The sequence below is a fragment of the Miscanthus floridulus genome, chromosome 1 (genome assembly GCF_019320115.1).
Source record: "Miscanthus floridulus cultivar M001 chromosome 1, ASM1932011v1, whole genome shotgun sequence".
Lineage (NCBI taxonomy): Eukaryota > Viridiplantae > Streptophyta > Magnoliopsida > Poales > Poaceae > Miscanthus > Miscanthus floridulus.
Window position 1 is genome coordinate 14,059,780 of NC_089580.1, and position 16,469 is coordinate 14,076,248.

The window sequence follows — 16,469 nt, forward strand, 5'->3', positions numbered from 1 at the left end:
ACAGTACGTATGTAGCAAGATCTATGAATGAGGGGGTGATTGATGAAAAAGACCTCTCTAATAAACTCGTATAACCACATTTTTTGAGCTTTGATGTTTCGAAATCTTATAAATTACATTTTCGTACCACTAAAGCTATATCCAAGGAGGTACTAATTTTGGTACTTTTACTGCACCTCCAAGACGGTAATGTTATCACCCTCCAAGACGGTAATGTTACTTGGCGTCCTTGATCGTTTGATTCTACATTATATTCCTACTGAAATTACCAAAGCAAGTATATTCCTTATTGTTACCACATTAGTGCAAGCTACTTCAAACCATTCATCATGTTATGGTGATGGACAACTAAAACATTAACACATGAACTGATTTAAGTTACCAACTGACATGATGAACTTTGCATGAACCAGTTTTTTGACACCACAAATTAACCCAACAAACTAAACAAAAAGAATCTCTACCATGGATGCATATCCTGCGACAGTAGTCTAGACCTGTCAGATTCAGGACGACGATCAGAAAGTTCAGAATGAAAGCAACCCAGCGAGCTATAGCTAGTCACATGCATGCAGAAGCGCATCGGAGAAGGGCCAGGCGTCTCGGACTCGCCGCAACACACGCGCTGACGGTCCTCGAGCTGCGAGACGAGAGCATCGCCACGCCCACGCATCAGCGCTCTGGCAGGCGCAGGATGATCTCGATCTGGTCGAAGCCCACTCGATGGCCCGCCGCGTGCGCGGATCGGAGCAGCAGCTAGCTAGCATCCTGCTCCAGCAGCTGCATGCACACGGCGCGCGGCATCATCATGAGAGACGAGACCGGTCCCCCTAGCTCTCTGCTTGACGATGATCTCGTCTCACTTGGGCGCCGCGGGGCCGCCGCCCTTGTCCTTGTGCTTGGCGGCGGCGAGCGCCAGCATGGACCCGGCGAGCTGGTTCACCGCGGCGGCCAGCCCGGCCACGCACTGCTCGCCGGCCTCGCGACGCGCTTGCCGCGCGCGGCCGCGCCGCTCCTCCACGGCCATCACCTCCCGGTGCCGCCGCTCCTCCGCGGCCTCCCGGCTCTCCAGCGCCTCCGACAGGATCGCCGCGCACCGTCCGATCGCGCCGCTCAGGACGTTGTAGTCGTCGTCGGAGTACTCAGCCTCATCGGAGCTCTCGTCGTCGTCGTCCTCCTCCTCCTCCTCCTCGCGGTGGCGTCCTTGTTCCTGACGGTGGCCGTGCGTTCCGGGCGCTGACGGCATGCTGCTCGCTGGCCGTAGCTCGTCCAGTGACGGCCGCCTCCTCTTCCTCTCCGGCGACTCGGGGCTGGAATGCCCGTGCGTCTCTTGTTCTTGATCATATGGAGAAACAGAAAAACAAATCATATCTATGCAATGTCATCGTGGACCACAGAAATGGCGCCCAAGAAACAGAATTCAGACAGTGATGACCAACGAGTACCTAGAGGCAGCAGAGGTCGTGGCAGCACTTGAGCGAGCGGGGAAGCTTGCATGGGGACGTCGAGTAGGCTGGAAGAAGACGCCGCCGCCGTGAACGCACCGCCGGGTCCGCCACTGCCGCCGCAGCCCATGCTCATCCTCCTCTCGATGACCTCGCCCATGGCGTCGTATATCTCGCGGAGGAGGTTGCTCGGGAGGCCCCTATCCTTCCTCTCCGCCCTGCCCATCGCCCAGTAGCTGGGCGCTCTGCCGGCACCGGCTCCACCGACGCTTAGCTCGTACGCGCGCACCTTCTTGTAGTCCCGCATGAGGTTGTCCCAGCGGTCGTTGCACTGGTTCTGGCTGCGCCGGCAGCCAGCCCGCCAGCAGTAGTCCTCGACCCAGCGCCACCGCGCCAGGCTCTGGTCCCCCGGGTGCCGCTCCTCGTGAACCTTCCGCTTGGCCTCGATCAGCAGCATCGTCTCCGGCAGCGTCCAGTTCCCCCTCCGGTAGTAGTCCCTCGCCACAGTCAGGGCACCGGCGCCGACCACGACGTTCCTGGCCTGCTCGTCGTCTCGCGCTTGGCCGACCAGGCCACGAGTGCCGCCCATGGTGTCGTCCATGGCTGCTGCTGGTGCTAGCTCTGATCTAGGTGCTGAGATCGATCGATCAGCTCGCTATTTGTAGTGGGAAATGGCCAACTGGGAAAGTGGGAAGGCAGACATGGTGAGAGATCGATAGATCAGTGCATTATTTGATGGTGATGCCATGTTAGGATCTCAGCTCACAAGAGGAGAGGAGGGGAGCCATGGACGGAGCTCCTAGGCTAGCTAGCTAGGCGGCCATTGTTGTTAGCTCCTAGATACTCCGTAGCTAGGTGGTGCCATTGTTGGTGGAAGCTAAGCTATATCTATACGATGAGGATTGCATCGATCTTGCATGCATGAGGTGATGAGGGTGAGGTACCACCAATAACTACTTCTACTTCATGCTTGTATAGTAGATTGTAGAATCACATGACACATTGAGATAGCAAGGACCAAGGAGAAAAGTGGCATCTATTTGGCTCTATGCACTGCCTTTTCATCCTCACATCCCTCCCTCTCTCTCTCTCTCTCCTCTTTCTGTGGGCATTTTTGACCCGGATCGCGTGGGGGCCTATTGAATTTGACTGCCTTTTTCTTTCTCCTTGCTGGCTCTATCTGCTCACCAGCAAATGCATGTGGCAGGAGTTTAAGGTTAAAAAGCCATGAAGCTTGATTTGCTTAGGGTTTCCTGCATCTGCATATGCATTTGGATGTCTTTTTTGTTCTCCCAGCTTAATGGAGACCGATCAGCTACCACTGTGGCTCTGTGATAGCAGTACTTCTGTTAAAACACTGGTGTTTTGGGAAGTGGGCAGAGTAACTGCAATCATTATATTTGCTGAGACCGGGCAGAGAGTGGTGTCATACTGTCATGCATGTAAGGGAGTAATCAGACCCCATGTTAAGGCATAATTGCCATCTTATTTTGGTAATGTGAGCTGATGTGCAGGTGACTAAATTAACATGGTCTTGGCTCTTGGGGAGCAATTGTACGACCGATACCAGAGGCATCACATGGAGATGGAGGGTGTGGTGGCAGGGAAAAAGGCTGAAGAAAAGGAGGCTGGGGTGTAGTATATTGATTGCAGCTACCTAGCTCAAGGCTTTTAGGTGCATGTGATCTTTCAAGTAGAAAGTACATGCACCGACTGACAGACAAAGGTATACGGAGTATTTGACACCATTGCTCTCCCCCGGCCCCCGAGTCACGAAATATGGGGTGATTGGATCCTTGCATTAGTATTAGATCTTATGCGACATAACCTAAGCCAACGTAAACATATATTCTGTTAGCTAGCACAGGCAAAACCACATTAGATAAAATTGTGTTTGGTTCTTTATATTTTCTTGCATGCATCATCACCTCAATGTTCTAGTTGAGGTGTCATGTTTCTACTAGAGGTATAGATGATGGGAATATTTCATTTTTGTGTACACGTTGGCTTATGCAAACCTGTATTATCTAATACGACCAAATCTGGCGTACTAGCTAATGCATCATTGGGCCTGCTTTGAGTAATGTGAAAATTAACCTGTATAAGAGCATATGTTGACAACCAAACACGAGCAAATGACGCTACACAAGTATGGAAGCAGGCTAATAAAGACAACCAACCTAACCCAAATTATTTGGAGATATATGATACTCTGAAGTTACTGCATTTTTGTCCAATGGATTCTAGCGGACTTGCATTTTGTTTGATGTTATGCTTGGGAGTTGGGACTAGCTAGATTAAGGTGTTGTTTGGTTTCTAGCCATACCTCACCTTATGCATGTTTGACTAAGTTGATAAGTGTTTGGTTGATAACTAAACTCTGACAAATTTCTTTTAGACTCCATATGTCGTAGAGTAAAAAAGTGTGACAAGATTCTCTTTGGCAGGGCAAAGTATGGCTCCAAATTCTCTAGCCATACTTTTTGTGGCTTGCCAGCCTAAATTAGTTGTGGCAACCTATGGCTAGGAACAAAAAAAAACCCTTATATGAATGGATCTACTTCATCTTCTAAATTATAGTTCACTCGTTGATAAGATCCTTCCATTTAATTAGTAGCACCTTATATGGTATAGCCTTAACATTAATGGTGAGGTTCGAAAAAGGAAAGACTTACGGTGGATATGAATATCTAGGCACCCATAGACAAGGAAGGATGTAGCAAGCAATAAAATGACATTTTCCCAAAAGTCTTGGCAGATCTGTTTTTGATGAAAATTCTCTTTTGTGTAATTTAAATACGAAGCAAGTCTACGTTAATGTATTATTTTGTTGGCTTTTCGTGAAATACTCGTTTGGGCGAGGACTTCCTAACACGTTATAAGCTAAACCCTTTTCATGAAACACTTGTTTGGTCGATGACTTTCAAACACATCATAAGCTAAACCTGTATTGACAAATAACAAACCTGCATTGAATAGGGGTGGTATAGTGTTCCATTATTTCGGCACTCTACATTCCGCATTGGCGGCAAGTAGCTAGAGTGGCACAATCGAATAGTTAGTAATTGTTGACGGTGTCTAGCTAGAAGAACTTGTTCTTCCAGAATACCCTGATTCAAGGACAAAGAGTTTCATGCGGGATCCATTTATGATACCCTAGTTGACATTGCTAACAGATCTAATAAATCATGAGTTTAATAGATCCACTTTAGCAAAAAGATGTGTATTCCTTGCTCACATTGTTGTTCTAAATTAAGGGTTTGTTGTGGGCTTCTTGTGAGCTTTTGGACCTTTCAAAAGCCAAAAAAGCTCCCAAAAGCCAAAAATCATAAGCTCATTATAGTGAGCTTTTGGGCTCTTGGCTTCCGGGAGATGTTTGGCTTTTATGAAATCCAAAAGCTAGTAGTTTAAAAGTGGCTAAAAACTCAAACAAATAGGGCCTAATAAGGTTCTTTAACTTTGGTTAGTTTTTACAAAAAAATATTAACATGTACATGTTCAAATAATAGATGCAATGTCATGAATCATATTTCATAGAGAGTCTTATTAGACTAACTTGACATTGTAGATTAGTTAAAACTAGAAAAAACTTTGGCATAGAACAAATTAAGCTAAATTGAACTATTATTTGGGATGGAGAAATATCTATAATAATTCAAGAAGATCATTCCAACTTTGATATGTTGCAAATTATAAATCTTGATTGTTCTGTTTTAATATTACTAATTACCCCCTCCGTCCAAAAAAGAGTGTCGTTTTTTACTTTCAGACATCTTGTTTGATTATCCATCTTATTCAATTTTTTTGTATAAATATCATATATTTTGTTATAACTTATTTTATCATTCGAGATACTTTAATAATGATTTTTTTATTTTATAATTTACACAGAACTTTTGAATAAGACGAACGGTCAAACACGATGTCTGAAAATAAAAAAACGATACTCTTTTTGGGACGGAAGGAGTAGATGTGTGTAACAGAGTCTCCATGTTAAACCTCATGAGACACACTAGTAAAAAGAAGATAAATTCTAGAAATACTCACAACAATAAAAAATGTTCTTTAATCTTGTAGACTATAATCATCATCATTAATAATGACCATTGGATCAAATATGTTTCTATAAAAGGTTGCCTATTTCTACCGTTATGAAAAATACATAATTACCTAATTCTAACACTAGATTCAATGTAACAAAGATGTGTGTCACCGTGTATACAAGTAACATGCATACATTAGTGACACACACACACAATTCATAGCTGGCCCTAAAATAACTTGTTCTAGAGCCACCTTAATTTACGATAATGTTTGTACTAATTTACAATAAAATAAATATATTTACGATACATTTGTTATCGTAACTCATGATGACATTTACCACAATGTTATAGTAAAAATCACCTAGGAGAAGCGATAGTAATACTGTAAATTAGTACCATCATTGTGGTAAACTCATATTAAGTCATTATGTGGCCGGCTACAGAGAATTACTTATATGGAAACCAAGGTGTAGCTACCCCATGTGTGTATCTCAAGATTTAGGGTGTATATGGCTTAACGAATTGTATTTATATGGAGTATGTGGATCACATTTTACTAGACCATATGTGTAGTATATGTCAAGTATGCAAGTATATATAGAGTATTTAGTTATGCTTATTCTATATACTATATGATGATATTATAACAATGTACTAAAAATGGGCTCCGTCCTTTGATTTTTTTTTCATATAGTAAGATCTGCAAGTATCTTACAATAAGTATATAAGCATACTCAAATCAAATGGATAAATGAGTATTGTACTCATACACAAGATGGTTTACTAAAGATGGTAGTAATTACATCCGAGAGTAAGAAAAACTCATATTAAAACTAATAGTTTACTTTAACTCATTTTCATATTCAATGCACTAAGACTAATTGTTACATTAGAAAAAACAACCTACTAATGGTAACACTAATAATTTATTCTAAATCATATTAAAATATATTTCCTCAATTTCAAATTATAAGACGTTTCATTTTTTTTACTATACACTTAGATATACACTATGTCTAGATACCTAATAAAGTAACGTATCTAGAAAAACCAAAATTTCTCATAATTTGAAATGGAGGGAGTAGTAATAATAATACTATTGCACACATAATTCTTCGATAAAAAAAATTCAACATCTTAAATTACTATGCTATAGACTGAAATGATCGTTTACGCACAATAAAAAATATATTCCATGCAATCGTGAGAATCACCTTACTAACTCGTTTTCATAATCTTAGATTTAGGGGGTGTTTGATTCCACTTGACTAAAGTTTAGTCCCTATCACATTAGATGTTTGATACTAATTAGGAGTATTAATATTAAATATAGACTAAGTATAAAACTAATTACATAAACGAAGACTAATTCACAAGACGACTCTATTAAGCTTAATTAGTCCATGATCAACGAATGTGATGCCAATTCGTCAAGAGAATTAGTAACGATTTATGCAATTAGTTTTATAATTAACTCGTGTTTAGTTTTTCTAATAAACATCAAATATTTGATGTGACAACTTTAGTCCTGATCCAAACAGCAGCTTCGAAAATATCCATACTACTGTTTTCACGCTGCGTATGATAGGCATGGATAAGAAGAGTTCAAGACAGATCACCCAAACAAGACTGCGCTCCCAACGTGCCCCCAGTCCCACAAGCCAAGCCACAGTTGGGTCACTGACACCCGCCGGGCCCACACCACATGACCGACAGCTCGCGGGTTGCGCCCGCCAGCGTAGCAGAGGCGTTTCCGGCAGCGGAGGTTTCCTCCAATCGATCTGTACGCCCCTCCCCACCGGCCGGTCGCGCACCTCCACCAACCTACCTGCCCGCCCCGCCCGTCGCCGTCCCTCTCCGCCCTCCAAAACCCTACTACCCCTGTAGCCTCCAGCCCCGCGCCCGCCATGGCCACCAACGGCAGCTCCGCGGTACGCGCGCCAAGGCCCAGCATGTCTGCTTCTGTTTTAGATTGGTGGTGTTTTGGCTGATATTTTTTTTGGGGGGGTTTGGGGGATTTTGCAGAGGGTTCGGGACACGGAGAGCAGCCTGGAGAAGGTGAAGCGGCAGCTGTCGTCGGGGTCCGGGAGGTACCTGCTGCAAGGGCCTCTGCTCAAGCGATCTGAGACGGTATGACAATTCCTGGCCCAAGTCAAGTCGTTCATAGGGTGATGGATTGTATTTGTTTAATTAGGCGTGTGAAGATTTGAACTTGGTGCTAGATTTCGCTCACCATAGGATCGAGGCGTGCTTTGGTGCTGAATTTTAGTGTTAGTATGTGTTGATTATGTAGCAGTAACTGGTATGGTTGGTTGCGGGGGCTTCTTTGGGGTATGATTTTTTAGTGTGTTTTTGTAATTGTCTTGGAATGAATTGTGTTTTTCTCACAATTCTGTATTATAATTTTGGTTCCAGCAGGGACCTTATGTACATAGTCAATATAATCGCATCTGTGTAGTGACCTTTGTTGTCCTAGCCCTAGGAATAGTAGAATTGGTTGAAATGCTTGTTGTTAATATTGGGATGTATCATTAGATTGTGGGGGTGGAAGTGTGAATGGTTGGGATGGCTACACATTGCATAGGAACTCTGTTGGAAAGTACTATTGGGTGATTCACCTGGGTCCATTGTTTCCATATACACAACTGTATGATCGTAGTGAACATAGTTTTTTTTTTCATTTCCTGATTAGGTTGTCCTTCTGAGTCTTATCTAACAATTTCATCCTCCAAATTCTTATGACCTTTCAAGCAGTTGCGGAAATGGAATGAACGTTGGGTCATATTTGACCCTACATCTGGAAAGATGGAATACAAGTATGGAACCTTGCCCGTTTAATAACCAGGAATGCCAAGTAAATTACAACTAGTACCTAATCAGCAGTCACTGATGTATTGGTGCAGACTCCGGAGAAATGAAACTGCCATTAAGGGGACCATTCTGTTTGACGCCTCAAGCACCATTACTTTATCTCCTGTGAACTTTCAGTAAGATTGCCTCATGAACATAACCTTTCCTTAGCATGTCGTACCTAAATTTTTAGCATTATAACCTACAATTATTGCTCAACTTTTTGCAGAGGGATGCCAAAATATGATGGCTGCTGCTTCTGTATCCCATTTCCCTATATTTCGGTCAAAAAGATTGTTTCAGAAAGAGTTTCTTAAATAGTTATATATAGAGGAATCACATGTTTTAAGGTTTTACTGTTCCTTTACTGTGTTTAGACATCGGGACTCCTCAAAAGAAGGATTACTTTCTTTGCGCTGAAACTCCTGGTGCTGCGAAAGCTTGGGTATCTACATTACAGTAAGCTTTCTTATCCCTGACCAGTCAGTACATTCCACAGTATTGCTTGTTTCACACTTCTGTCTGTTGTATATTAATAGGCCAAGTACCTAGCAAACCTTTATCTCAGTGCAAGAATGCAGACTCCAATATGAGAGTGGAGTGCTTTCCATTTGATAATTGAATCCTAGCAGTGTCCCAGTCGAAACTACTTTTTCTAATTTCCAATGATGCAGATATAAAGGATGTGATCTACTTCAATGTTGATCAGAGAATGCACGATATGGGACTTCATGCTTAGACTGGGGATTCTCTATTTTTCATTACTCTGAATAATAAAATAACCTGAAGAACCCTTTAATGCGATCAGATTTACGTGTTGTGGTGTAATCTATTTATTCTTTTCAGGTACACATGCTGCATTTTACTAGTTCCTAATCTGGGGTATTGTAGTATTATGGGGAAATCTACTTTGCGTGATTTAAGCTACTCAATGTTGAGTTCTATCCCTGTTGCTGCATCCTGACTGTAGTTTTGTGTGCTCTGTTGCTATGATACCATCTCCTTTGCATGGTTAAAACACAACATTGGAGTCAATCTCATTGCTGTATCATGACTAGTTCTTTGTTGTTATTAAACAGTGCAACTCAGTTAGTCTTACGAGCTCATAAAGAGGCAGTAAATTCTTTGGCTGGGAATGGCTCTCCAGCTACATTAGGCACAGTTGCTACTGCAGTTGCTAATGCTAATGCAACAGCCATGGAGGCTACCAAGGAGATAGAAACTGCACTAAAGGTTTCAATGAGGGCAGCTCTTGGGTTTTGTACAAATAACTCCAACGAGGGCCAACTTGATGACCTAACAATCATGAAGGTCTGCATTCATCTCTTAATGATTTTCAATTCTTTTTTGCTCAAAAATACTGTTGTGGAGCTTTTTAAAATCAATTTTAAATGATAGGTTGTGATAGAATCTACATTTAGTTGCAACCCCAGAAATATAGCTGCTTAGAAGTTAAAAGTTTACTTTTAGGGTAATTATATTACTACACATGCATCATTTCTTCAGTATTTTGATACCATTAAGTGTAGCTGAGATGCCTGAGGTGAAATACAATGCGCTCAACAAATTTAGAGAAAATTTGTCACGGGAAGAACAGAATGCTCCATGCTGTTATATGCAGTTGAATTTGGTTTCTTGGGGAAGCTGAAAATGTTTTTTTTGGTCTCATCCTTCCTATTATTTGCTCGTTTAGAAATTTCATGATTTACATTCCCAAACTTTTTTCAGATGTATTTGTGCAGTGACAAACGCAGATTAGTGCAAGAGTCATGACTGGGGCATTCTTAATTTTATCTGCGTGCATGCTTTGATCAATCATTCTTACTCTGTTTTTTTTTCTCTCCCAGGAGACTCTACGAGTGAAAGATGAGGAATTGCAACATTTGGCTAAGGATATCCGTTCTCGAGATGCTACTATAAAGGAAATAGCAGACAAATTAACAGAAACTGCAGAGGCTGCAGAAGCTGCTGCTTCAGCAGTTCATACAATGGATGAACAGAGGCGACTTTTGTGTTTGGAGATTGAGCGACTAAAACAAGCCTTGGAAAGACAAATAGAACAATCAATGCTTAAGGTAAAATTTTTATATTATTTTTGATTAGTTACTCTGAATTCATGATGCTAACTAATATGATCTTGTGGGCATTGCAGCTTAGACAATCTGAAGAGAAGGTTATCAGTCTGAGCAAAGAGAAGGAGCAGTTGATGAAGGAAAGAGATGCTGTATTTCAAGAGGCTCATATGTGGCGCATTGAACTAGGAAAAGCCAGGGAGCAAGCAGTGATACAGGAAGCAACTATTGCCCGGGCAGAGGAGAAGGCAAGAGTTTCTGAAGCAGATGCTGCAGCTCGGATTAAGGAAGCTGCTGAAAAGTTGCATACCGTTGACAAAGAAAAGGAGGAGCTTCTAGCCCTGGTTGCTGTTCTCCAATCACAAGTCCAGAGGTTTGTTCTCACTCCTGCAACATATATGCAGTTAAAATGTGTAATATGCATGGAATATAGCTGTACTTGTTACACTGTGATGGCTAATGACCATAGCATAAATTCACTGATGCAGAGAGCAGAGCAGCACAAAGCAAGTATGTGAGGAGAGGTCTGAATCATGTTCAGGTGCCGACAATTCGCCTCCCTTAACAAAGCATGTTGATGCATCAGATGATGATGTGGACAAAGCCTGCGTAAGTGACTCTAGATCAGTGCTGGTTTCGAGCGATAGCACTGAGGTCCAGCTGGCTGTGGATGGGGTGGACATCCGTCCTGTCGGTGATGCAGAGTGGGGTAGCTTCCAGCAGTCAGAAGCGCTGATTGCTGATGTTCGGGAGGTCTCCCCAGAGGCAGATGGCGGCAGCTTGGATATCCCTGTGGTCAACCCCCCACCATCCAGTGATCATATCCAGGGAGGCGGCGCAACCCATCCCTGAAGGCCTGAGGTTGCTGCTGGCCTGGCGCTACCTTCCGAGATTCATGTGACTGCTGAGAAACCGATAGGGATGTCTAAATCTGGAGAGAATTGCCGTTGAGGGTGTATTACATCAATGCGGATTGTATGTCCATTGTATTTAAGTATACGACTGAATAAAAAGATAGTACTCCGTAGCTGTGTTTGGCTGTGGGATTGTAAATTATTCGCCTCGTTCCCTTTACTTGGAACTTTGCTGCGGCATTTCGCGACGAGAAAAATTGTGGGGCGCGGAGTATTAGGCAAAACCAATGGTAATATGAACACAAATAAACTAGGCGATTGGCTTGCCAGTTAAAGTTCTTAATATGAGAGCATATCATCAGATGTACTCGTGTACGGCACGACAGCTTCCTAGCAAAAAGCCAAACACGAGTATTCTGGTCAGATTGAGGATAAAAAATGTGTACTAGAGAGACAGCACAACTATTCAATTTACAGAGCATGTTAATTTGATCGTGCAGATGTTTATTGTCGGGTATCATAAAAAGGGGTCCCCTAAGTAAGAACCGAAAAAATCGCTTAGATCTTATAAATATCGAAGACAAGGGACAACCACCGGCAAACCCCCACCTTATCCGAGGCCCGGCTGGACCACCCGGCCCACCTCGAACAGTATCCGGGCTCATCCGAAGCGGGCTCGGCCCAGAACGAAACCACGAGGCCTCGGACGAGGTATCGGTTTTCCGACTCGCCCGAGGCCCCGCGCCACAAGGCCTCGGACGAGGTACCGATTCTCCGACTCGCCCGAGGCCCCGCGCCACAAGGCCTCGGATGAGGTACCGATTCTCCGACTCGCCCGAGGCCCCACGCCACGAGGCCTCGGACGAGCACCCAGTTACCGACTCGCTCGAGGCCGGCTCGGCATCAACCCCGTCACCGCCGCCTTGACCGACTTCTCTGACGGGACGTCATGTCCAACTAACGCGTCCAACCACTCCCGCGACGTCAGCCGAACGATGGCACGATACAGCGGAGTGGCTGACGAAACGGGAGTCACATCGACGCCATGCCGTCCAGGATAGGACGGGGCAGGGGTTACCGGCCGCTGTGCTCGGCACTGTGCCCACGGCTGACACCCATGCTGCACTGTGCTGCCTAAACCCTGCTCCAAGGACAGCGCGGCATGGAAAGTCAAGTCCGGGTCCCTGTAGCCTCGGAATCGACGCACAAAACCAACTGCTCCCTCCGAGCCTCGGCTATCCGCTTCCGGGCTCCTGTAGCCTCGGGACTCGTGCCCGCCGAGCCCCTCACAATGGTTCAGCCTCGGCACCGACTGGGCCTCGGCTCTCTATGTTGTCAGCACTCTGGGACCGACACGTCGTCTGCAGTACGCGCCATGCCCTACGTCAAGCTGCAGGAGCCCCCACGTCGTGCACAGGGCCAAGCTCCTGTAGCCTCGGAATCAGCGCACCCACGCCGTCGCATCTACCCAGCCTCGGCTCTCCGCGCCGGTCAAACATACAGTGACCAGCACGCCTCCAACAGAAGAAGGCGCGCATGCCACCACATGAGCTCCCACGTCGCACAGGATCAGACGTGACCGGCGCGTCGCTCCAGTGCACCGAGGACAAGGCCGCTCCACCGACCATGCCACCATAGTGACGAGCTGCAGGGCTCGAACATACCGCCTCTGCTCACAAAACGCCACGTAGCAAATACATGTACCGCCCCTGTGCCTCCCTTCGACTATAAAAGGGAGTGACCAGGGCCGCTTCTAGGGGGAAGGGACTCACACGTGCAAGCAACGCATAACGCTCTGTAACACACACGCTTCCTCACTGCAAGAGATCAACATCTCAAGCAACCCACGCCACTGTACGCAGGGACCTGGGACTAGCTCCCTCTCTCACTCAGCTTGTAAGCCCCTACTACAAGCATCTCGGTGCAAGGAATACAAGATCACTCTCTCGGACTGGACGTAGGGCACCTATTGCCTGAACCAGTATAAACCTTGTGTCTCTTTGCATCACCATCCAGGATTAGGGGCACACAGTACACTTTCACTAGTCGGTTGAGGACCCGCCGGATCAAAACACCGACAGTTGGCGCGCCAGGTAGGGGCCATACTGCGTGTCAGCTTAGTCATCCCAATAATTTCCGGATGGCAGACCCCGTGCGACCACTGCATCTCGGCACGGTGATCTGGTTCGGGAGCCTAGAGTTCATGTCTCTAGGATATGAGTATGATATGGTACTCCTCCCACCCAGAGCCCCATCGACCGACGACGACATCACGCACCAACAGCCTAGGCGCAGGCGACGCCCAGTCCTCCGCTCTCGTCGTGCTTGCTAGGCACGACGCGGGCGGGACCACCCTGACACCGCACGAGCTCAGGGCGACGCACCACGCTCCGCCAGTATCCCATACCCGGCTGTTGGTACAGAGTCTATGGCTGGGGACCTGTCTAGCTTAAGCCTAGGCAAGGGAAAGACGCCGGTGGCGCGCAGCAATGCCTCGTCATCAAGCTCTGTCCCGCCACCTCCTGAGGAGTCAACTCCGGCAGAGCGGAGCCCGGTGACGACATCATCCCCGTACCCCTTCGGGTTGGGCAATGCCGCCGCCGCCTACGCTTTCGCTCACACAGAGCCCCCAGGACGCCACCAACGTTTTGCCCTCAACCTCATCGCCACAACCCCGACCCACACCCACGCTGACTCCTCGGAGGAGGATGAGGCATGGGCCGGAGCGGGCTTCTCCGGGCTTCGCGACCCTAAAGCCATGCGCCGCTTCATGGCTACGAGCGACTACTGCTTCAGCTACTCTGACTCCGATGATGAAGGCACTCACGATCCCACTCGTGAGTGCTTCAACGTTGAGCTCGGGGTGCCGGGTGTGAGCGATGAGGACGAGAACCCCGCCCCCGAGGAACTTCGACGCCAAGACCTAGAGCAGCTCCGTGAGCTTCAGGCCAAGGTCGAACAAGACCGACTCCTTCTGCAGTAGCTCCGAGACACTCTCGAGCAAGAGCAGCGGGGTCGCAGTGATAGCGGAGCAGCCCGACAGAGGGCTCGCGACGTCAACCACCGCATCAACAACGACGAAGGGGGCAAGCAACCCCCTATCTTCAATCGCGCTAGCCAGAACATCACGTCAGCAGTGATGCTACTCCGGACAATGCCCGAGCCCTCTACCTCGGAGGGGCGACGGGTCCACGGCGAGCTCCGAGACCTCCTCGAGACCGCCACGGTACAGCAGGCCAAAAGTTCCGCCTCTCGACGGCGCAGGGGCACCTCGGAACTACACGCGGCATCGCCTCGACAGGATAGAGAGGCCTCGGTTCGTCCCGAGCCTGCTCGAGCACCGACAGCCAATAAGGCCCCCTCGGTGCATGACCGCCTCAGCGACCGACGCGAGGCGCAAGGCGACCACGATGTGGTCAGCAGGCGACGGCGCCACGACAACGATGGGCCCGCCCGATGCTACCACCTGCACCGAGGCGGTCGCTACGACAGTGGGGAGGACCGCAATCCTTCTCCTGGGCCACCTGGCCCTCGAGTCTTCAGCAAGGCCATCCGCGGCGCCCACTTCCTGGCCCGGTTTCGGCAACCGGCCAACCTCTCAAAGTACAGCGGTGAGACCAACCCCGAGCTGTGGCTGGCCGATTATCGCCTGGCTTGTCAGCTAGGTGGCGTGGACGATGACCTGCTCATCATCCGCAACCTCCCCTTGTTCATGTCAGACTCAGCGTGAGCCTGGCTCAAACACCTCCCTCCCTTGCAGATCAACAACTGGCGCGACTTGGTAAAGGTCTTTGTCGGAAATTTCTAGGGCACATACGTGCGCCCTGGGAACTCCTAGGACATCAAGAGTTGTCGCCAGAGGCCGGACGAGTCTCTCCAAGACTTCATCCGACGTTTCTCCAAGCAATGCACCGAGTTGCCCAGCGTCGGCGACTCAGAAATTGTCCAGGCGTTCCTCTCTGGCACCTCCTGCCGAGACCTTGTTCGAGAGTTAGGCCAGAACGTACCGACCATGGCGGCCGCGCTCCTCGACATCGCCACCAACTTCGCCTCGGGCGAAGAGGCTGTCGAGGACATCTTCCCCGACAACGACGCCAAGGGGAAGCGGAGGGACGAGGCCCCGGGGGCCTCGGCCCCCACCTCCCCAAGAAAAATAAAAAGGGTCGCCAAGGAAAGCAGGAGGTCCTCGAGGCCGATCTAGTCACGGCCGCAGATCGCAAGAATCCCCGAGGCCCCGCCAGAGGCCCCGGGCTCTTCGACGACATGCTTAAGAAGCCCTGCCCTTACCACCAGGGCCCGGTGAAGCACACCCTCGAAGAGTGCACCATGCTTCGGCATTACTACGCCAAGCTCAGGCTCCCCAACGACGATGCCAAGAAGAAGGGCGCCGGCGATAGGGACAACAACAAGGACGATGGGTTTCCCGCGGTGCACAACGCCTTCATGATCTTTGGCGGGCCTTCAGCGTGCCTCACAGCGCGTCAACGAAAGAAGGAGCGCCGGGAGGTCTTCTTGGTTAAGGTGGCCACTCCTCGGTACCTCGACTGGTCTCGGGAGGCGATCACCTTTGATCAGGATGACCACCCCGATTACGTCCCAAACCCCGGGCAGTACCCACTCGTCATCGACCCGATCATCGGCAACACCCGACTCACCAAGGTGTTGATGGACGGAGGCAATGGTCTCAACATCCTCTATGCCAACACCCTAGAGCTCCTGGAGCTCAACCAATCAAGGCTTCGAGGCAATGCCGCGCCCTTCCACGGCATCATGCCAGGAAAATGCACGCGACCCCTCGGGCGCATCGACTTGCCTGTTTGCTTCGGCACTCCCTCCAACTACCGCAAGGAGGTCCTCACCTTCGAGGTGGTTGGGTTCAAGGGGACCTATCACGCCATCCTAGGGTGCCCGTGCTACGCCAAGTTCATGCCGATCCCCAACTACACCTACCTCAAGCTCAAGATGCCGGGCCCCAACGGCGTCATCACTGTCGAGTCCACGTATGAGCATGCATACGACTGCGACGTCAAATGCATCGAGTATGCCAAGGCTCTCGTGGAGGCCGAGACCCTCATCGTCAACCTCGACCGACTTGGTAGCGAGGCACCGACTCCAAGCGTCGTGCCGGGACTTTCGAGCCCACAGAGGCCGTCAAGCTCATCCCAGTCGACCCCACCTGCTCCAACGACCGGGCACTGAGGA

The 16,469-nt window shown here is 48.0% G+C and overlaps 2 protein-coding genes across 3 annotated transcripts; one reads left to right on the forward strand and one right to left on the reverse strand.

The window, feature by feature from the left end:
- Positions 1-442: 442 nt before the first annotated feature.
- LOC136473553 (trihelix transcription factor ASR3-like) lies at positions 443-2,427 on the reverse strand. 2 transcript variants are annotated; one of them, XM_066471206.1, is made up of 2 exons: positions 1,446-2,427; positions 443-1,335 (listed from the first exon to the last, which is right to left on the reverse strand). In XM_066471206.1, exons 1-2 carry the CDS (start codon positions 2,044-2,046, stop codon positions 860-862), a joined length of 1,077 nt encoding a protein of 358 aa, XP_066327303.1. In that variant the 5' UTR covers positions 2,047-2,427; the 3' UTR covers positions 443-859. The 2 variants fall into 2 exon arrangements, with proteins under 2 accessions (XP_066327303.1, XP_066327296.1); XM_066471199.1 differs by having other exon boundaries at positions 443-1,371.
- Positions 2,428-7,203: 4,776 nt separating this feature from the next.
- Positions 7,204-11,466, forward strand: LOC136473566 (uncharacterized). The gene is made up of 10 exons (XM_066471218.1): positions 7,204-7,422; positions 7,517-7,621; positions 8,246-8,307; positions 8,395-8,478; positions 8,571-8,602; positions 8,719-8,800; positions 9,421-9,652; positions 10,189-10,416; positions 10,494-10,786; positions 10,902-11,466. Exons 1-10 carry the CDS (start codon positions 7,399-7,401, stop codon positions 11,263-11,265), a joined length of 1,506 nt encoding a protein of 501 aa, XP_066327315.1. The 5' UTR covers positions 7,204-7,398; the 3' UTR covers positions 11,266-11,466.
- The last annotated feature ends 5,003 nt before the right edge of the window (positions 11,467-16,469 follow it).